Below are 23,168 nucleotides of genomic sequence, written 5' to 3' on the forward strand. Positions count from 1 at the left end.
TAAAATATTAACTATCATAATTATTACGTATGAGAATATATTTCACATCAATTATTATTTTTTACCAACGATAATCTTGTGCGATTATACACGTTCAGTTGAGAACTATTCAATCATATTAAAACACAGTTTTTGATATTAAAGTTCAGCCATTTTTTTATATTTAGTAGAGTGTCGTAAGGCATAAAAATTGTAAAATCTCGGAATCCAGGGCCAGTCAATGAATCTGTGTAACGAGTGTTTTTTTTGCATTAAGAGCTTAAATTAAAAAGTTAAAAAAGAAAAATTTACCGATCTCGATTACAACAATTTTTAACAACAATTTACTGGAAAGTAAGAGGTGGAAGGCGGAACAAAATGTTTATAGGAAAGATTTCAATTTTGTATTTAATAAATTATGTTTACATAGTAACTAATGTTAATTTCTAAGATTTTTGCAAAAATAAGGAAATAAAAAAAAAACAAATTACCGTCACCTATATACATTATTGTTCATTATTGTCGTCGTCGTCGTACAGCGATCACCAGCGCATTCTAAGCAAGCAGCCGTGCAGTTTCTTGCACCCACAAGATGTTCCGCATCCAGTTATGCATTTCATATACAAAAATATATTTTTAGTAAAGATTCTGTAGCCGACCCTGGCCGGGCCCTGGATTCCGAGGTATAAAACCTAAAGCGCTCCACTAATTAATTTATGTATCAATGCTAACTCATACTTAATGTAAAGTTACCTGGCGTCATCTAATGTTAGGTAAGTTTTCATTGAAAGGTAAGTTAGTATTATACAAGGTTAATACATTTTTAATGTTAATATTTGCTACGTTATATTAGGATAAGTAATTTAAAAACAGCTTTAGGTTATACTTTTAAATAATTAACAACATTTATACATTGAATCTAGTCTCCGAGCCGTCGGCCAGCATCAAGGTGACGGTTCTGGAGTTGGTCCACACGAGTCTCGCGAGTCTGGCCGGGTTGAGCCGCGCCACGTCCGCCATGGGCGCCGTGCTGTAGCACTTCACACAACGCGTCTGCGCCGCGCCCAGACCGAACATACCTGCACGAAGGCATATTCATGAAAACGTTCAGATCGAATAACAATAAACATTGCTGTATACAATGTAATTCGATCGACTGGTAAAAATGCAAGCCATCGCTTTAATTTAAAATAATGAGCAATCAACACTGGGCGCCATATTTGGTAAATCTGATCACTTTTTTTATAGATTCAAAAACAAACAAATAACAATTTTTTTCAAGAATAAAACAAATATGTAACAGTTATTCACCAAATTCCTTATTAAATCGAATGGCGATTATCGATGCAAGTTCAAGTGCCGTCGACTAGCCGTGATATAGGTTGGGCCCAAAGATGACCCGGCGTATGACTCACCCGCGGTACTCTGCCAGAAGGACAGGCGGTTGTCGGCCGTGGCGTAGGAGACGAGGTAGCGGCCGTCGGGGCTGAAGGCGCAGGCCGTGACGGGGCCGGAGTGCGCGGCCAGCGACTGGCAGCGCCCCGCGCGCAGCTCGTAGATCGCGAGCTGCCCCGTGTGGCTGCCCACTGCGGGGCGCGGGCGCCGCGTTACGGACAGGTGAATATTTACATTGCATTTTGTGGGCTCATGTTCTCTACATTATAGACTTTGTTGATCAAAAATCTTTACCAGAAACTGGAGTAGGACGTACTGATTCTCATAATAATATACTAAAAATATCATATTCACAGACAATATTGATACTAGTTATCATTAGTCAGTATTAAGATTTCTTAACAAATGAGATCCTAAAATTATTTCATTTACAAGGCACGTACCACATATGAGATAAGTTTCAATTGAGTAAGGTAACTCAGGTAAGTTTATAATTAAGCTTTTTTGCATCGACAGCTTTGGGTCGAGTTAAAATATTTAAATAAGTTTGAATGACACATTCGTATATACCTGCGATCCTTCTCGTCGCGGGACAGTGGGACACTTGGTTGTACCGACAGATCGCCGGGAACACTTCGTTCAGACCTTTACTCTTGAGGTGCGACTGGTCCACGCAGTGGAGGATTATATCCATCACCTGTTCACAATTGAGACACAGTTTAGCCTCGTCAGAATCTTTATTTTATACACGAATGAAATCTAAGTTGACTATTCGTATGTCGTCGAAAGAACTCTAGCCTACGAGGCCACGGGTCCGGGGTCCTGAAACGGGTGTACACTCCCGCGCCTGCAGCGCAGAGCCTCACCTCGACGAGCAGCTCGGCGACCTCGGCGTGCATGCGCTCGATGAGCAGCTCGATGCCGCGCAGCACCTCGGCGCGGCCGCGGTGCAGCGCCAGCGCCGCGGGGGGCGGGGGCGCGCCGGCCGCCGCGCCCGCGCAGCGCGCCACCTCGCGCGCCATCGTCGTGATGAACGCGGCCGGCCTGCGACGCGGACACCGGGGCACTTAGTCTATGCTGGACTAACGAGGTGCGTGGAAATGTGCGGGGTCGGGATCGATCTCGAGGAGTCCATAATTAGAACCGATGCTGCACGAGTCCACCTGCACTGTATGTGTCCACGTGGTGGGCAGTATGTGTGCGTGTGCGTGTATGTGTATGTGTGTGTGTGTGTGTGTGTGTGCGTGCGGCCACTCACCGCGCGGTCGCGATGAGCGTGAGCGCGTGGCGGGCCGTGCGGCACGAGTCGGCCTGCGGGGTGAGCGGCAGGCCGTAGGTCATGGACGGCACCAGCTTGTCGGCGTCGGAGCACATCTCGAGCAGGCCGAGCAGCACGTGGCTCACGTCGAGGTAGGGCTCCCACACGGCGAACCCGCGGCCCAGCAGGTCGACGGCGGCGCGGCGCAGCGGCGTGTGCGCGGGCAGGCGCGCGCAGCCCGGCGCCAGCAGCAGGTGCGTCAGCGCCAGCGCCGTCAGCCGGCCCAGGTTGTTGGACGCGCTCAGCGTGAAGCCTGCCGGGCGCTCGTGATATAGGCGGACGGGCAAATGGGCCACCCGCTGTTGAATGGTCACCCAATACCAGACTTAGGAATTCGGACGTTATGTCTCTTGTGCCTGTAGTTGGACTGGCTAACTCACCCTTCAATCCGGAACACACCAGTACTACATTGGGCTGCTTGGCGGTAGCATATTTGATGAGTGGGTGGTACCTACCTAACCCTCCCAGAGGGGGTATGCATAAAGCCCTACCATAAAATAGGTATATACAGTAGATACGTTGTCCATTTTTTATTTTTAACACATTTAATCAGACACAGACAAAATGTTATGTGACAATTTTTTACACAGACGAATGAAACTATGAATTAGTTTTATAATATAATTATTTTTTACCTTCGACAATAGAACTCTTCCTACTGTCGCCGTCTTTGCGTCTTTTGTTCCCAGCTGCGCCTGCAAAAAAAATTGTTTTGATATTAAATCTTAGAGTTTAATTTAAACTTAAACTTACCGACGTAACAAAACTAGCCAATGCTACATTCACGACGGGAGAGAGCTTCGATGCAGGAGCACCGGCTAGAAGTGTTTTCAAGGTTAGGCAATGGTAATACAGCCGAATTTAAAACTTTGGACCAGCCATCATTTTCTTGACGGAAAAACTAAACCTGGAATTTGGATCCAGGATTCCACAATCAGCAGTTTTATAAGCTATCCCATAATTGTTGTACTCAAAAGGTTAGAATACAGTTACCTTCACTGGCAATGTCTTGACCAAATTCAGCTCCAATAACACCTAAGAGCACTACAGCCGTCGTCTGTTTGCGTTTCAACTCAGCCAGAGACGACGGCTTACGGACTATCTCCTCCTCTTCTTCCTCGAACTCCTCTTCTTGCTGAAAGAGAGAGATGGATACATTTATGAAGTTCATCTTTAGAGAAAGTATTTACTTTAAATTACGCTCAGACCGAAATTTCAGCGGACGTAGTTGCATCTAGATTATGAATTTGAAAGAGAACAGCAAAATGTGATTACATAACACACCTGTAGCCTATTCCAATGGAAGTAGGAAAAAAGATAAACAAACCTTCGATTCACGTATTTCATTAGATTTGCTTATAACTCAACTATATTGTGCACTGCTAAAATTTAATGATTAACATATCTTTATTTATAATACAACACTATTACACTTAACTACTTATTTCCACTCGTCCACTTCGTCGGCGTTCAAAACGCCATTTTTACGGAAATCCAAAGTGAATATCATAGATTAATCGAGCTCTCGACCAATGATATCGCGTCAATTCGCTGTCAAACGTTGTAAATTTGGCTTTTTTCCTCTCATGGATGGAATGGGATACACATACTTACGTCATGTAATCAAAGAAAGACGTCGGCAGTCATTTCGACTCGAATCAAATGCGTTTATCTTACTCAGTACTTAGTATTGTTGTGGCACAAGGAACATAATATCCTTGTTCACGAGGTTAACGGCGCATTGGCAATGTAAGGAATGATTAATATTTCCTACAGCGCCATCAGATGGCCTATTGGATATTATAAATAAGTACACAAATGTACTTTCATAATCGCTGGGACGACAATCAGCGTCACTTCGGGTAAAAGATCGACCACTTTTGCTTTCCGGAGCAAGGGAATGCTGATGAACTGCTGTCACCTTGAGGTGTCTATGGCACCAAGGTTATTATGTCTTTAGGCAGAAATTCTTGATAGAATAACTCAATCTATACTCGCCCAACTCGGTATTTTCAGATCTTGGAATTTTCAGACAAAAAGATGTAATCAGCAACGAGACGAACGCGGCAATTTAAATATTCTATAATATAATTGTGTTTAGGACTCACGTCTCTAGCGACCTTCTCAGTTGGCTCCTTCTGTGCCGCGTGGGGATTGATGCTCTCCGTGTGAGTATATAGAGGAAGGAACTGCGCCCAATTATCGACCAGCGATTTGCGGCCTTTCGGACCTAACCTGGAAAATTCGGTGTTTATTCGGAAACTACTTTAATTTAGGAATTTTTTGCTGACTAGTTTATTAAAATATAACTAACTATTGTACAGCTTAGTATTCACAATTCGTGGCCAATCTTTAACCTAATAATATTATAAATTTGTAAGTTTGTATGTTCAGATGTTTGTTACTCAGTCAAGTAAACGTCTGGATATCTGGATGAGAATGGAGATTGTATTATTCCAACAAAGTCGGGACGAGCTAGTGCTTATACTTATCAGTTACTAACCTGCCGAGCTCCGCGAGCAGAAGCGCCTGCGCCGCGTCCCGCACCTCCAGGCAATGGTGCTGCCACCGGCGCGCGAGCATCTCCACTTGGGGACGCTTGAAGCTCTTTGCACCTATCATGATTTTTCATTGAGTTTACAAACTCAACTAACAGAATTTATAAATAATAAATAAAATAAATATTAGACAACATCACATACATAACTCTGATCCCAATGTAAGTAGCTAAAGCACTCGTGTTATGGAAAATCAGAAGTAACGACGGTACCACATACACCCAGACCCAAGACAACATACAAAACTAATGAACTTTTTCTACATCGACTCGGCCGGGAATCGAACCCGGGACTTCGGAGTACCCATGAAATTCGGTGTACACACTACTCGACCACGGAGGTCATAATTTAGTTAGTTAGGGTAGTTTCAGTTCTTTATCCTATTAAAGCTTTAAATTATGAAAACCAGCAAGTCAACAAGTAGATACCATGTATTATCAAATACTCAGCAGTTACTGGTAACTTTTGATTAGAATAACTCAGTAAATTCCTTTTTGGCCCGGACCTGGGATGGACTCCAGTCCTCGAAATTCTTCGTTTACAACTTAGTTGAATCTAATTTGTTAAATCTATAATAACTATTTGATCTCTTTTGAGAACACGTTTATCTTAAGTTATTTCTAAGTGTATAGATACTAACCAGCGGCAACAACTTTATCAGGGAGCAGCACGCAGTGCAGCGTTGCCAGTAACGACCAGCCTTGCTTGATGTGCGCCTGCTGCGCCGCCAGCTGTTCCTCACGCTCTTCATCACCAGCCCAAGATGATGTACGAGTTGTAGGTCTGTGTAATTTATGTAATTACGAGATTTTAATATTGCATTATATAATACTAATTATACAATTCATTACAACACTGGAACAGTCAATAACAAAAATGTACATAGAATCATACCTTGTAGAACACCGATACATATTTTTTGTGATAACTTTTTTATCGATCAAAATTTTAATTGCAAACTGAATTTTCAACATAAAAATAATAATAAACGCAAATCATTGTTAGTAAGCGAATGTTAATATGTCAATTAAATCAAAGGCCTCACTAAAATCAATGATAAGAACTGACTAATTTTGTCGTACCTGTGTAGCCTTCTAGCGACTTCTTGCTCTGGAACAAAACTAGCGTTGCTCATCGACATGAGGGTGTTGGCGAGCGCCACGATGGACAGCAAGTGGTTGGTCGTAAGGGTCGTGCTGAGCTCCCAGTGCAACTTGGACGTGAATAATCTGTAGATCATTAAATATTTTTGTATTTACATTCATCATGAATGAGATTAATTTAACTATTGTGTGAGTACCATTTGAAGCCGTCAAGTCGTTCAGAAGTAACTATTAAACGAAATAGATTCTATAAGTACCTGGTCAATTTCTCTTGACGTAATAATTCTACGGGAAGATCAGACGTTAAGAGTAATGGATCATCGGGAGCTGACGCGCAAGCCTCCGCCCAACCGCCCAGTCTGGTCGGAAGCTGCACGGCCATGTGACCGTGACGAGACACGACTCCGAAGCATACGGGCACCTAAAATGACAGGGAAGATGATGATAATTTGTTGTTTTGTTAAACAAAGATGGCGTTATTGTTAGTTAATATTACTTTATTATGCATCACAAACAAAAATACAGAAATATTAGGACTAAACACAACAAAATAAAATAAAACAATAATAGAAATTATACTAAAAATAAAAACATAAATATAAACAAATATATGATGTGTTGTACAATGGGCGGACTTATGGCTAATTAGCCATCTCTTCCAGACAACCCAATGGTAATAAAATAAATAATGGCAGTGACAATCAAGACATGGCATAAACTCCTATGTATGCAAACAACAGACTGGCTTATATACAGATATTTTTTGTGATTCATGTGACGCAAAAATCGACTTTGACATATGCAAGTTAACTCACTCACGAGATTTTGCATCAACCCTACGAGATATTGTAACCAGACAAATTTAGAATAGTCATTAGAAACCGAATTTAGGATTTGATCGATAAGATTCATGAACTTTCTACCCGATCGACTTAACTCAAATACATACGCGTTTTATTTTTTTATTTCAAGTCAGTCAGCAGACTGGCTAATAGATTGATGGTAGGTTATCACCACCGCGATTATATCAACATAGACATTGACGATGTCAGATATATGAATCATTTCTTACACCGTCAAAGCGCCACTATGGAACTTTGGGAAACAAATCTGATCATCGCTGTTGGGCAGTTGAACATCTAACGATTCAATTAAATATCATACCATTGGTCGAAGCAACCCAAGTTTGGACTCGCAGACTCTATCCAGATCCGGGTCCAGGCCCCAAGCGTGTAGCAACGAAATGAGAATCTGCGCGATCTCCATCGTGTGCGGTGGTTCCGCAAGCGACATGTCGCGGGGACGCTGACGCTTCGTTGGCGTGCCATCTGCAATAAAACAGAAACAATTTAAAAAGACTTACAATAATTACTTTCGCAATAACTCATCAGATACATCTAAACTTCTCATAATCCTAAAGCTGCGTTTCCAGTAGAATAAAATTATCTTCAAAAAATGTAAATAAATTTTTTTTCCATGTGTGATTGTTATTAACTTTCTGGAGAAATTGCCAAATCTTTAATTGGAAGCGCATCTGCACATATGTGAGTATCTGGTTACATATGTGAGTAGGCAATATATGTTCGTCTCAGCTATCGCCTTTAATTTGTGTGAAACAAATAATCATATAATAATAATACTCAGGATTCTATAATGTAACTATTTATAGAAAGTATCCTCATTACATATAAAAACTAATCATAACCTGCATCTTTGCTCGTGTTAGTTTTCGTAGGTTTGAGGTATAAAAAGTATCCTAAATCTTTCCTTAGGGTTTCAGCTTGCTTGATACGAAATTTCATCTAATTCATACCAAAGATTAGTGGTTCAGCGGTAAAAATGTATTAGAGTTTTTTATAATATTAAAATATAAATGATTTTTGTCTGTTCGCATTCAATACGTCCGCGTATCTGTCATCAGTGAGAGGAAGAAACGCTAAAATGCTTAATAGTAGTTTTGGGAAAAGAGGTTTACTAACTCAACTGTAATCCTCGTTTCCCAAAAGTACCGTTTTGGCGCTTCTCTTAAATTCTACTGATATCGATTTTGTACGTGCTAATGTTTCTAGTAAAGAGCAGTAAAAGTCTTTAAAACTAACACTCTAAAATGGTCCACTGCTGAGCTAACATCTACTCTTCTTTTGAGGAAAAGATTCGGAGATTATACCACCATACTGCTCCAATACAGGTTAGTCGATTCACATGTGTCAGATTTCGTGAGTTTTCCTGCATCGTCTAGGGTGTTTTAAATTTGTCGTCAATGAACAAATGAAGATTAAGATTAAAGGTGCTTGTCTGGGTGTTAACCCGCAACCAACGGTTAAGATCCATGTATTCCTACCACTTGACCACCTTGGCACGAGTGGTGACATAGTTATCATTGTTTATGTAGTTATTAATGAAAAAATAACTATAGACAAGGCGGTCAAACTATAACCGCACAGAACGCCGTTCACCTCGGAAACGGCACGCATTCGTCTGACCCCTATAAATGGTAACATTGATTATTTCTTCGCTGTAGATAAATGCTTTAGATAAACGAACAAGCGAATTCCGATTGCTACAAAGCAAAAACTTTACGTATACATTTTCATCGGCATCGGTATGTTTTTAACAAAGTAGGAAACTGTTGCGTCACAATATATTTACAATAATATTATGTATATTCACAGTAGCATTGATCACTTTGATAAAATCAGTGATAATCATTGTAACGCCAAGTTTCCGACTCCCCAAAGTCAATAAATCATTCTTGGGGCAAGGTATCCGCTTCTATAATAAAATTCCGCAGACATTTTTAACTTTGCCGTTTCATAGATTCAAGTCAATTGTAAAAAATACATCGGTAAAGAAGGCATATTATTCTATACAAGATTATATTGATGATAAAAAAGCATGGAGTTAATGCTTGTTGACTTCCAGGCAGGAGACGTAACATACATATATAATTGTATTTAACTAACATGACTGTATTTTTAGATGTTGAAAAAGAGTAACTACTGGGTTTCTTGCCGGTTCTTCTCGGTAGAATCTACATTCCGAACCGGTGGTAGCTTTACTTTAAATAGTTTGTTAAATGACGATTCAAAAGTGCTTGTAGAAGCCTACTTGAATAAAGTATATTTTGATTTAGATTTTTTGAATATCTGATAAAATAACTTTATACAGAGATTCGCTCGCGGTTTCGGTGTTGGTTGTCAGGCGTTAGTCATTAAAAAGTACCCTATGTCCTTTATGGGAGTTCAAGCTTGTTTCAAGCCAAATTTCATCAAATTCGTTTGGTCGTTAAAGAGCAACATACAGACAGTTACTTTCACATGTGATTCATGTGATCACAAATATCGAGCGTTTTAATTGCAAGTTTAGCTTTAAGTATGAAACATGTTCCCTTTTATTTTTCTATACATCATTTACAGTTAGGAAGAAACGGTGGCTTATTACAAGATATCACTTTGTAAATGTCTAAATGTTAGGCTAAAGCTTGAGGAATGAGGACCTTGTTGTGAGGAAGGTCTTGAGCATGGATGTGGATGGATATAGAGATAGGGGACGAAAGGAACAATGGATTGTGTGAAACACAATATGGCTACTTGTGAGATGACGTTAGACAGAGAAGTATGCAAGAAGACACTCAACACTGTGCAGGAGGATGATGATATGATATGTAAGGTTTCACAGGACCAAGGTAGCTGTGAAGAACAAGTGAATTTTAAGCAAAGAAACCTGACTCTCGTAATCTGATGGAACTTCGACACGACCGATGAGAGTTCACATGCAGGCAGTGCAAACACTATAAATTTCCAAATTACTATTGATAACTTTTCGAATAAAAACTTATCACACGAGCATTTTTCAAGTATAAATATATTTCTGAGAAATCATTCAAGGAAATATATCGCATTCATTATTCATTTGAAATTTAAATTCAACTTTATATGATGACTCAGTCGAGTTGATAATTTCATTCAAATTTAAAATGCCTACATTTTTTGTGCCGCCATTTTAGGTAAATCGTAATCGACACGAAATGGCGGACTTCGACAAATTATAAACACACATAAAATAATTTATTCAAACAATTGTCGTTTAAAAAGTAACAAATTAACAAGAAGTATTTAGTTTTTTCTCTAAATATCAATTTAATTCGGCAAGCGAATTAAATTGCCCATGTTACTTCCGGCTGAACGTCAAGGTGTATTGGTTGGTATAAACTTATTTCGTTACGTAAAAAAAAAAAACTATTTCCTTATTACTTATAGGAATCAAATTACCAATATAATAGGCAGTTATTTTAATTTATTAATTTAATTTACCCTTTGTTGTAGGCACGATATTGTGTTTTGGATTTATTTAACTCGACAATAAATAATTTTATGGTTACCAAAAACTAAAAGCCCGTCAATGTGCTTCTCTCCGTCCGAGGAGAAGGAGCTTAGAAGCTAATGCCGCCATGTTACTCCAATAAGGGACGGTGGATACACGTGTGGTAGAATTTCATTGAAATAAGACACATGGAAGTTTTCTTACGATGTTTAAACGTTACAGTTTTGTAACATTAGCCAAGTTTGAACACAAGTTTGAATTACAGTTTTCGATAAAAACTCAGATGGCTTTTAAACCAACTAACAGAGACACACTACGGAGAGTCTCTATCTGTGGATGTAGAAGCAATAAAGAACTCAAGTTTCTTACATAACGTTAGTGATTACTCTAAGCCGATTTTTTTTATATATAATCATCATTTCTGAGACTCGAAATATCGGTGTTTAGGCGTCTGTCAATAGTCAGTTGTATCAGAGTTTTCGAAACGTTGTGTCAAAATTTCCTTACCCCTATTGACATTTTAGGGGATGACCTATTGTAAAGGAAATCCATCATTTTTATATTCACAGATATTCGTGATCGTTAGCATACAGCAAAAACGGTTTCACGTGATTAAATTCCAAATACCGACAATATAGACATAATCCCAATTACTTTTTACTGCTCCGAACTGGTATTTAACCCTAGAGTCTCGGTATCTACAGCTGGATAAGCTAGCTACTGCACCGATACCCTAAAGGTCAAATCATTGATTGGCATATCTGGTCCCGTTATGTATCCGATCATTGGTCAACATTTACTAGAATATGTTATTTGATATTGTGGTTGTAGCTTTGATATCATTTTATTGGTATCAGTTTAACAGTTCTGTGTGAACAAATATTTAGATAGTCAATATTTGGTTACATAAAGTTAGTGTTTAAGTAAAAAAATATGATTTATATAGTGACAGGTTAAAACATTAACAGCCTCTAAATTTCCCACTGCTGGTCTAAGGCCTGGAGGAGAAGGTTTGGAGCATATTCCACCACGCTGTTCCAATGCGGGTTGATGGATACTCATGTTGCAGAATCTCGTTTAAATTAGACACATGCAGGTTTCCTCACGATGTTTTCCTTCACCGCCGAGCACGAGATGAATAATAAACACAAATTAAGCACATGAAAATTCAGTGGTGCTTGCCCGGGTTTGAATCCGCAATCATCGGTTAAGATACACGCGTAACCACTTGGCCATCTCGGCTCTTTGAATATCCTATTTAGTGACGTAACCCCGCAAATAAAAACATTCAAAAATATCTCGTGGTTGTAGGGTTTTCTGCAAGCGCCAAAACAAAGTAGTACTTACTAGTGTTGTGTTCTAGTTTCAAGGGCGAGTAGACTAGTGTAAGGAGTCATAGTGACATAATATCTTAGCTCCCAAACTCGATGGCATATTAAAGATTTAAAGAATATGGGCATTTGTGTTTGCCTACCATCTGCCAAGTTATCTATCTATTTTAAACTTTAAAAAAGAATCAGTTTATAGTTCGGTGGTTCATTTGAGATCAAACCAGCCCATTGACATGCGAATTATACATATTTGCTTGCAAATTAGAGCGAGATATTAGAGGCAGGTTAAAATCAACTTTCTAGAATTGTTTACATACTATGTTACATGTATATATATATATATATACAAGTAGAACTTATATGAATCATGATATAAAATAAAACCACTACTAATAAGATATTCTAAGCAATGCTCAGAATTTTCATGTTCCGGTTTGAAGGGTGAGTGAGCCAGTGTAACTACAAGCTTGAGGGATCTAACATCTTAGCTCCCAAGGTTGGTGGCGCATTGGCGATGTAAGGAATGGTTAATATTTCTTACAGCGCGTCTATGGATGATAATCATAGAAAAGTACGCCTTAATCCAAGGTACAGGGGTGCAAAAACCCCGGACACCATGCGTTATGTCCTCGCCTATGACAGTCAAATCTTGTATCATTAGTGAGGAAATACTCTTAAAAATATTTTCGTCGGGAGGATATATCATCATAAAAATCAGTCCAGACTTCAAGAGTCCAGTGACAAACAAACGTACAGAAAAATTACATATATAGAAAGATACTTTATTTCACTAGTTGTCGCTCGCCACTTCGCTCGCATTTAAGGGGTTTATCGTCTGATGTTATGCGTGAAAAAATTAGCCTATTTATTTCCTTGGAGTTCGAGCTTGCTTTTCCGAGATTGGTTTGGCCGTGAAAGATTAACAGACAGACAAACAGAGTTGCTTTCGCATTTATAATATGAGTATCGATTATTTGTTAATAATACAATAGAATATTAATGAATACGTAAATAGGTCGGTAAGAGGGCGGCCGGAGCTTTCTATGCAGTTGAGAGAATGCACGGGCGTGGTCCCGAACCTTGAGATCAGGTTATCGGTAAAAGGTATGACCATTATAGTGGCCGGCATTGCCATCTGTTGCTGGCGCACGGCGCGGGCGTGTTGTGCAGACGGAAGTTTAACGTAAAGATTGAAAATAACCACTCAAACGATACACTTACGAGCTTACGCAACTAATTTATTAAAATACTCGTACACAGGTTCAATTTTGATACACTCAGCCATTATCGAGCACATTCCTGGTAGGACCTTAACGTTTAATTATGGGGGAAATTTACGAAACAATCTATTACCTTAGAAATATTGGTAATAAACATTTATTAATTTATATAAGGAAGATAAATGTTAAATAACGCCTAGTCCCACCAAATAAACATGGGATATAGGGCACTGTCTAAATGCAGACATATGCGCACACCTTAGTGCCCACTCTCAGACAGACAGAGATATCTATCATGCAAAGTCAAGTCAAAAGTCAAAAATCTTTATTCAATATAGAAGTGTTTACACTTGCTTATTGATAGTCAAAAATCTACCACCGGTTCGGAATTTAACACCTCGGACCTGAGAAGAACCGGCGTAAGGAACTCAGCGGGATATGATTTTTTTTCCATTTTGCAACATTATTAAACAGCTCTCTGTTTTGTAACCTAGATGATCGGTTGTGTAGTTAAGACGTGAAAACGTAACAAACAAACAGATAAACAATCTCACTTTTTCATAATATAAATTTAAGGTATGGAAACGAATTGGCACTAGACTTTTTTTTTATCTATTTTTTTGGGACTTTTTAGTGACATAGCTAAATGTCAGTCCCGTCGTTCCCTTATTAACATTTCCACTTATAATCACAACTTACTTCAACTTAAACTAGTAAATCATTTTTGCCATATCTGAGTCGGGTATAGACAGTGCGCTTTGAAAAACGCCGACATCCTTTAAATTTACATCGAAACGTCACGTAAACTCCTATCCCGTGGCAGCGTTTCGGGCATATTCCACTAGGAAATAATGTATGTCATCCTCTACCCTACATTAATCAGGACAATGGACTTTGACAACCTATTCTTACGATAATTAGACGTCACCGGAGACCTAAGATGGCGGACGCCAGGGCAATATTGTAACGCCCGTCTATCATACCCGGACCTTATAATAAGTTTTCAAGCTAAGTTCTACAAACCGTATATAATTAAATTAAATGGTTATTAAGTTAATAATATATTGTCTCAGCTAATCATTTATCAAAATGGCGCTGTTGCAACAGATATTTTCATCTAAAATGAATCAATGCTACCAACCTTAGGACATAAAACACAGACAAAGGAGGTTTTATTCAATTGAAACTTCTTACACGACGATTTGATATGAGGACGATAAATGAAAGTAAAATTTTAAGGAAGCCTCACGCTTAGACAGCATTATTACATGAGGGAGAAGGAAGATATGACGTATAGAGTAGAAAGAGAGCTATATAGTTTAAGCAGTTTTACATGAAAAGTGCTGCAAGAACAAGTTTAAAAAAAAAGTTGTTAATAATTTGATTGTCAGTAATACAAAAGATAAATATGTCTGTATGTTTGGATGTTTAATACGTAATCACAATAATACATTATTTTTATTATACAATATTTAATTTGACAAAGCGGGCTATGTAACAGCTATGTCAATGAGCATATTACACGAAAATGACATTTGACCGTAAAGACAGAGAAAGCACGATAGAGAACCTTCATTGGTCTCTCTTTTGTGAAGTGAGAATAAATTATAATTCCTAGCTGTCATCTTAAAAAATAAACGAATATATTTAAAAAAGAACTCTTTATACAAAGGAAAATCTTTATAGACAATAAATTCGCCGTTTTGTTTAATGTTAGGTAGTTTTTGCTTTGACTATATAAGTGTAATGCTTCTACATTGAATAATTAAAATGTAACTTCGCCTGTCTGTATGTTTGGGGCAAATCTCGAACTATATTCTTAATCAATTTAAACTCAACATCGATCTGAAACTGTGCACACGCTTTTACTCTGACAATGAAACGAAGCTCAATAAATTGTATTCCTGCTACAATGAGACCACATAAAAACGTTTATTTATCGACGTTGAAGATATTGCTTTAATAAGAAAAACAATCATAACAAAGGTAATGACCGAAATGGCAGAACAAGTGATCTTTTAGTGACGTCATTACATTTATAGGTCAAGTCGATACATTATATACAAACATATATAACCGCGACTTCAACCATGCGATATTTATAAAAAATTAACGCACACAAACACTTAATCATTCCCCCACCCCCCCTCCTTGTACCCCTCGAGAGGTAAATGAAAAAAGGAGGCCTAAGTCATTAATACTAAATTTCATCAAAATCTGTTCAGTGGCAGTTGTCAAAGTGTAACAGGCAGACGAAAGTTGTTTTTGCATTTATCATATTAGTAGTTTATATGTTACAAAATAATCTCAATCGTTAAGTATAGTTAGGCTGTAGATACTTTATACGAAGGTTCTAAAATAATAAATAATCTTCATATTAACCTAATTCGTCATGAATGCACAAACATTATTGAATCTAACGAAAAGTTCAATTATATTGAATTTTATATATAAATGATAGATTCCCATGTGGCTGAAATAATATATTTTTTTTTTGTTTCTTTAGTCCTGAAATTCGATCGCAACAACGACTAAGTCCAATAAACCAAACACTCGAAAATACACAACATCATCAAAATCAGTTCAGACATTTGGAACTTCGGTGACAACTATGATAATTGTGTTGTCCTGAACGATTTTGGCCAATCGTTGGCATTTCGGCGGCAAATCTCAAGGGGGCTCCCCAGGCAACTGCGCAGGACATATTATAGTACACAAGTATGCGCTAACGCAGTTGCACTCTCAATTCCTCATAATCCGAAGAGTCGTCAAATCCGACAGGACCGGAAGAGTTCAGACAGGACCAATGTCTTTACGTGCTTTCCGAGGCACGGGAGTGTGCACACTTCCAACATCTAGACCCAAACCTGTTACTGAAAATATTTCGATAGTAAAACCCAATAAATTTTATATTGGCCCGACCTGGGGTTTCAACCCAACATCTCGAGACCAAACGAGTCGTATAAAGATACAGTAACACAGGTGGGGCCGGGGCATTTTACAGTAAAGAGTTCCATAACCTTGTACAAGTGAATTGCCACAGACAAGTTATAATAAGTGCACCAGTTATATTAATGACTGCTGTCTTAATGTCTGTATGAGTCAGGTCGTTCCATACGGAACTGTTTAAGGACATATTTTTTTTATTATTTATCGTTGATAAATCAAATCAAGCTAAATATTATTTATTCAAGTAAACTCATAAAGGCACTCTTGAACCGTCATGTTATACCGTTTAATTTAATTAGAAACTACCACCGGTTCGGAAAGTAGATTCTACCGAAAAGAACCGACAAGAAATTCAGTAGTTACTATTTCCAACATTTTAATAACAGATGTCAGTAAACAATAATATATTGTTATACATCCTGCCTAGAAGTCCATAAATACTAAGTCTACGCATTTTTATCTTTAATATAATCTTGTATTGAGTAATATGTCTTATTCATCAATGGTTTTTTGTTGTGACCTTAAAATTTTTTAATACGCCAAGTTAAATGTTACAGATAACATATATACACTATAAATCCAACTAATGTTCACAATTCGTTAAGTCATAAAATAGATTGTGTTAAACTTACGACAAAACAAAAATAATATTGATCATGGACACACTTAAATACTTTTAAATATTTTTAATAAATATTTTGTTCAATATCAGCGATGTTTTTTTAGGATTTTTTAAATATATTCTAGTTTTAAGAGTGTAAACTATTGAATAGTATTTTGTGTTTTAGTTACTAATAAATATTTGGCTCATAATCTCTTTTGGAAAATTCAAGAGATAATTTTTTATCTTCCAGCTATACTGACAAATAGACCACCTGACGCCAAGTGGTCACCACCACTCATAGACATTGGCACCATAAGAAATGCCAACCAGTTTTATATTTTAACATATTTTATAATAATTAAATCATATGTTGCGTCATTTGAGAAAAGGAGTCTCCGTAGGACCTACTTGGCAGATAGAACACGTGGTACTTAAACGAAAGTTTGAAGCTCAATTTCGATTTGACTATCAATGTTTTTTTTTACATCGTGAGAAAATTGCACGAATTAGATGCTATACTGCCACATACATTAACACTATTGAGGTTTACCTTACCTTTAAAAAAATATTTTCCCATCAATGGGTATTCTCAAAGGTATCAAACGTTAAATATATTCAATCTATTAAAATTTTCTTTTGTTCTCTTGTCAGTCTTATTGAACGTCAGAATTGAACCTTATCGCACGTCACATCTTTTATATCATAATCTGTGTACTAGATTTTTAATCTGTTGAAATATTTGAAAGTGTTCCATTTGATTCGACTGATAAAATTAAGTTTTAATTTAATTTTTTTTGAAAATGGATCGTACCAGACACCACTTTAAATATCTACGACGATAGAATTCGCGCCTTTTCGATTTTTAACATAAGAATTGATCTGTAAAGATACATCATTACGTGAATCGTGATGATTTTTAGATGAAAAATAAAATTGTATAAGGAAATTTGAATACAAATCAAAATTTTAAATTATAAATCATTTCAGAATCACTTATTGTTTTTTTTTAATTTAATTTAGTCGCAATTTTTTTTTTTTTTAGATTGCTGACAAACGCCTTCTTTAATCCGCCATGTTTAATTCCCAACGAAGTCGTATTTCAAAATCATTTAATCCAAGAAAAATACAAGAACTTTAAACGAATTATTATCTTTTGTTACCTTTGTAATCGAGTAAGATATCAAGAATTGTAAAAAAAAAAAAATTTCACAATAATGTTGCAAAGGTAGCGTTTCTCACACGTAATGGTCTTTTAAGATGGTATCTAGCAAATTGACGTACGTAAAAGCTTACATAGACTCCTTATAAGGGTATAAACGAAACAGTTTTAAAAACGTCAGTTCGAAATCAGTATGTATTTTTGTTTGATATGCAATTTACTTTATTTAACGACTTACGGACCAGTATCGATTTTTTTGTAGGATATTGCAATTGTTATCAATTTTCAAGATGATAAAAAAAATATTTAAGTAGGTTTATAAAAGCACTTTCAAATCGAAAGTATTGCATTAAACTTTTTGTTAACGGGCCACCTGATTGCTAGTGGTACCACCGCCTGCAAATATTGGCGCTGTAAATATTAACGACCCCTTTCATCGCTAATACGCCACCGAGCTTGAAAACTAAGATGTTATACATCTGTGCGTGTCGTTACACTGGCTCACTCATCTTCCAAACTGACACGCAACAATACTAAGTATAGCTGTTTGGCGGTAAAATATTTGATGAGTCATCCACTCATGTCTACTCAGGTGGGAATACACAGCCAATAAATGTCCCAATCCCAAGGCTGGGCAAAACCCTCCTGTCGGAGAAGGCTAATATCTACATTACGAAACGAAAGTCAAGTGCATATTTTAAAATAAATTACTTATAGTTTTAGCATTGCAGTGATAATCTTAAAGTTGTACGCCTCAGGAACAATATGTTCGTGGAATAAAATATCAAGTTACGCAAACTTAGTTCTCGCATGAACTATAGTTCTTCGATAAGATATATTACACGTGAGCATTGCTTAAGAGATGCATCACTACGAACGGTGATCTAGAAAAGTATCAACTATAGTATAATCCAGCCACAAGAGGACATAAGCCAAATAAACAACGTTTGACAGCAAATTGACGCGATATCATTGGTCGAGAGCTTGATTAATCTATGATATTCATTATGGATTTGCATAAAAATAGGGTTTTGAACGTGGACGAAGCTGTTATCGTAAGTTTGAAAGTAAAACGAATGTTGATATAAGTCGTTATTTGGAATAGTGTTTTATTACACATAATGCCATGTTCATCAAGAACTGTTCGTAGTGTACTGTTGTATAAAGCCGAGCTATTAGCAAATCGCATGAGATACATAAATCTGAGGTCAATTATATGGTCTTAGTAGTGTTTATTAAATAGGTTTTATAACCATATTTATATAGTTGTTTCATAATGTTATTTCGCCGTCAAACAACAATACAAATTTTTGTGTTCCGGTTTGAAGGGTGAGCGAGACCGTGCAACTATAGGCACAATGGACATGACATGTCTAGTTCCCAAGGTTGGTGGCGCGCTGCTAATACGAGGGATGATTATTATTTCTTACAGCACCAATGTCCACGGGCTATGATAACCACTTACCATCAGGTGGCCTATATCAAAAATAGTTTAATACGAGTAATATATATGAATATTTATTTTCTTTTTTTTTTTTTTTGCAACGGTTTACGATTGGCTGAATATTACAGAATAAGACAATGTTACTAAAGTTATGAATAATAACAAATATATATATACATATATAAGTATGTACTATTACAAATGCGATAGTAACTCTGTCTGTTTGACGAAATTTGGTACGTATCAAACTTTAACTCCATAGGTTACTTTTTTACTATTGAGGAGGGAATGCTGGGGATAAAGGGTTGTCAACAAGTTCTTGAAGCATTTTTGTCACAAACTGAATTCCAAGCGGGCGAAGTCGCGGATTTAGCTAGTCTATATATGTATAATTCCTTCGTAGGTGTGTTTATCACTGAACTCGTATTGAACGACTGTACCGATATTGTTGAATATTTGGCGTTAATGTCGGAAAGTAAAGTTGATTCTCATTTCAGCCGGACGAAGTCGGGACATGCAGCAAGTTAATCTATATATAAAACAATCCACAGAATATTTTCATTTTTAAGGTCTATGACCTACCTAATAAAGGTAAAAAAAATCCTTTCGACTCCAACTTTTTCGCATAAAAACACAGGAATCAAAATAAGTCACGGATTTAATTACGGCATTTAATAACGACCTTTAAATATACATTACATAAGCTTCGATTTCTGTTGAAACCTTTTAAGAATAATGCCAAAAGTCTTATTACACAGAGTACGAAAACATTTTAGCATCTATTGCAATGGTATTACGCTTCAATTTACATCACAACTCTTTTAAAATTGGTGTGATATTAATCAACCAAATTGCTCCAAAAATAGAATAGTAAGTAAAAAAAATGTTCTATATAAATTGCCCATTTCATTGCTTTTAAGACATTGTTTTTAGATCTTATTGCCTTGCAATATGGTTTATTTTTGAACTTTTTAATATTTATATAAATGAATACTTAAAATTGTAACAAACGGCTAATCAATTTTGAGTTAATTTATTAGACTTTATTACAATGCAATAAGATTTATTTTAGTAAGTTTAAATTTCTCAATTTATATATTTATCGTAATAATTACGGCTAATTAGTTATGACCTTTTTTGTTTCCGTTATAAGAGCTTATTGCAGTGCAATAAGGTTTATTTTGGCTGTTTTTAACATTGCTCGTGATCCCGTCCCTGGTCAAGGTTTCATTATATCAACTTATATAATTATATTGTCCGGTGGCCGTGGTGTAAGGAATGTTTGTGAAAGGTGGTCGTCGGCACAAGCGGAAGCGGACGAGGACTTTATAAACAGGTTGAACAATAACTAAGAATTAAAATTAATTACGATATCAATCATAATACCTGTTTAGATATTACATGATTGAGAAACGGAAATTTTCATTTTTGTTCAATGTTCAAACTTAACAACTTTTGAAAACGCCTATTCAAATATGCAGTGACGGAATAAGCAAGCGCGGCGCCCGTAGCAAATTCTTTCAAAGAGCGCTTGATCTGCTATGGGTTCTTAAGTATAAAGTTGTAAAAAAAATACTCAATACATATAAAAAATTAAGCTCAGGCTGGGATGAGTGGGTTTAAATATGTGGGGCTGGTAGAAATTTCTACTATTGCTACGTGGAATCCAGCACTAAAAACATGTACAGAACAGACCAGTGGATATTTAAATAAACGAGCTAACTAGCTGGCTGCAAATTTTCAAAGGCGTTTTTTTACAGTTATTAATGGCAATTTAATTCCATTAACAATATACATAAATAATCAAACAAGTAACTCATTAAATGTGCAATAAATTATTTTGAACTTTGAAGTTTCTCTAACGCCACACACATAAACGTTAAATTATTTAATCGTGTAATCCTCGCAGCGCTTAAAGCAACTTAAAGGATTCACTTCTTGCTTAATGTCTTCAATGCTTTAAGTCCCCAGAATTTAAGCCCGCCCCCTACTAATTATAGGTGCCTCGGAAACATTAATCTGGTGCTCTTGCGCCTGAACTGTTTCCATTCCTTTCAAATTGCCATCCTAGCGGATTATAAGAGTGACGAAATACAGAGTACACCCATGTTTGCACACACACTTGTAACTTGTTATAACATGTATTGGATAGCTAGCCAGTATCTCTTTAGATTTGGATGAGCGGGTTGTACCCACCAGGTAATTCACTTGAGCACAATCGCTAAAAAACACAGTAGCTAATCTTTTCCCCAATTATATTATTTAGTTATTTTATTTAATTGAATTAAATGACTATACAATTATACATCCCACGTGAAAAATCGACGAAAACTAACATTTAAAAATGGAACCGGAACCATGCGACTAACAAACCATCACCCTTGCATCATAATCGCTGCCGCTCATAACTCACAGCTCGTTCATACAAGTGAATGTCAATGTATGACGCGGATAGCAATATCCAAGTTGACTGTAAAAACAGCAGACAATTAAATTACTCGCTTGTGACATATAAGTTATTAATCTGAGCCTCGAAACATTCCTTAGAGCTTGTATAATATTAATAGTTTTTGGTAGTAGTACAGTATACTACTTTTTAATATATTTATTGAATAAATACTATATTATAATTATACACCGTGAGCAGAGTAACATTATTAATCAGGTACCCAATCCCTCTGTGCATGTCAGCTTCATAAAAAACCCACGATGTCTCTGTACTCTATGGCAAGTGCATAGATAAAATTAAACAGTAAACAATGACAGAGGAAACTTAACAGTCTACCTATGATTAGGGCCTTTAAGTAATTACACAGAGTAGCATGCGAAAACGATTCCCTAACGCCCGTTAGAGAGACAGAGAGGGAACCACTGGTATTTTCACTAAAACAATGTGTTCTAGACGTCCTGGCCACTGGCGAGTCCCATATTCACGTCATACGCGGAAAAAGCGTAAAACGTTTTTCCAGTGAGATCAAAATAAAGGCTTTACAGCCATGAAAATAGTGGCAGTGTAAATACAAACACTTGAAGTTAATATTAAGATGAATAGTTCAAAACACCGGACCACTTACATTTTACCCACACATGCAATAGTCAGTAATACGCTACACGATTCAAAAGACACCAGCGTACATAAATATTTATAAATAGAAAATAACTTTTATTTTAATTAGAGAAATAAATTAATAGGAATTGCTCGCCGGAGTTTCTTTATACAATCTAATTTCTGTAGCTGTGACGGATTTATATTTAATTTAATGATATAAAATTATCATAAAAAATAGTCGCATAACGAATATAATATTTTGATTTTGTTTGTAACATTACTTAGCTTTCATTGCACATAGTAATATTACATTAGGATAAATAAACGAAACCAGATTTTATATATAAAATACGCACAGATTTTTTTTATACGAAGAATACTTATAATATATATATTTTAAGCAAACAAAATTAAAAAACTAAAACGTTAAATTAGTATCTATCGAATATACATAAAAAATAATAATTAATTTTCACAAGTATTAATTAATTCAGTAAGTCTACTCAAATCAAAATGTGAATTTAATTTTCACGAGCGTTAGCGATTAATTAGCCCGCTAGTCGCCTTTAACATGAACGCTGACAAGTGAATGGCAAGAGGCGTGACGCGGCATGATCAAAATCTAGTCCAGACCTAGTAAACAATGAAATTACAATGCGCCGACTATACACATGGCAAGCTTGGGTAGAACATAACGGTAATTAATTATGTAATAATTAAATTGCAAAACCTATGT

The 23,168-nt window shown here is 36.7% G+C and overlaps 1 protein-coding gene across 3 annotated transcripts in view; it reads right to left on the reverse strand.

The window, feature by feature from the left end:
• Positions 1-831: 831 nt before the first annotated feature.
• LOC113391856 (WD repeat-containing protein 7) overlaps positions 832-23,168 on the reverse strand; it is a 130,116-nt gene continuing 107,779 nt past the window's right edge. For all 3 annotated transcript variants that reach the window (XM_026627963.2, XM_064219457.1, XM_064219456.1), the window contains 13 exons: positions 7,518-7,681; positions 6,611-6,774; positions 6,333-6,479; positions 5,891-6,033; positions 5,196-5,307; positions 4,801-4,927; positions 3,686-3,827; positions 3,328-3,387; positions 2,633-2,945; positions 2,241-2,418; positions 1,945-2,071; positions 1,395-1,565; positions 832-1,058 (listed from right to left, as the gene is read on the reverse strand). In XM_026627963.2, the coding sequence (XP_026483748.2) occupies positions 886-1,058; positions 1,395-1,565; positions 1,945-2,071; positions 2,241-2,418; positions 2,633-2,945; positions 3,328-3,387; positions 3,686-3,827; positions 4,801-4,927; positions 5,196-5,307; positions 5,891-6,033; positions 6,333-6,479; positions 6,611-6,774; positions 7,518-7,681 (2,021 nt within the window). In that variant the 3' untranslated portion in view covers positions 832-885. The remainder of the gene's footprint in view (positions 1,059-1,394; positions 1,566-1,944; positions 2,072-2,240; positions 2,419-2,632; positions 2,946-3,327; positions 3,388-3,685; positions 3,828-4,800; positions 4,928-5,195; positions 5,308-5,890; positions 6,034-6,332; positions 6,480-6,610; positions 6,775-7,517; positions 7,682-23,168) is intronic.

This window comes from Vanessa tameamea, chromosome 28, assembly GCF_037043105.1.
Source record: "Vanessa tameamea isolate UH-Manoa-2023 chromosome 28, ilVanTame1 primary haplotype, whole genome shotgun sequence".
Lineage (NCBI taxonomy): Eukaryota > Metazoa > Arthropoda > Insecta > Lepidoptera > Nymphalidae > Vanessa > Vanessa tameamea.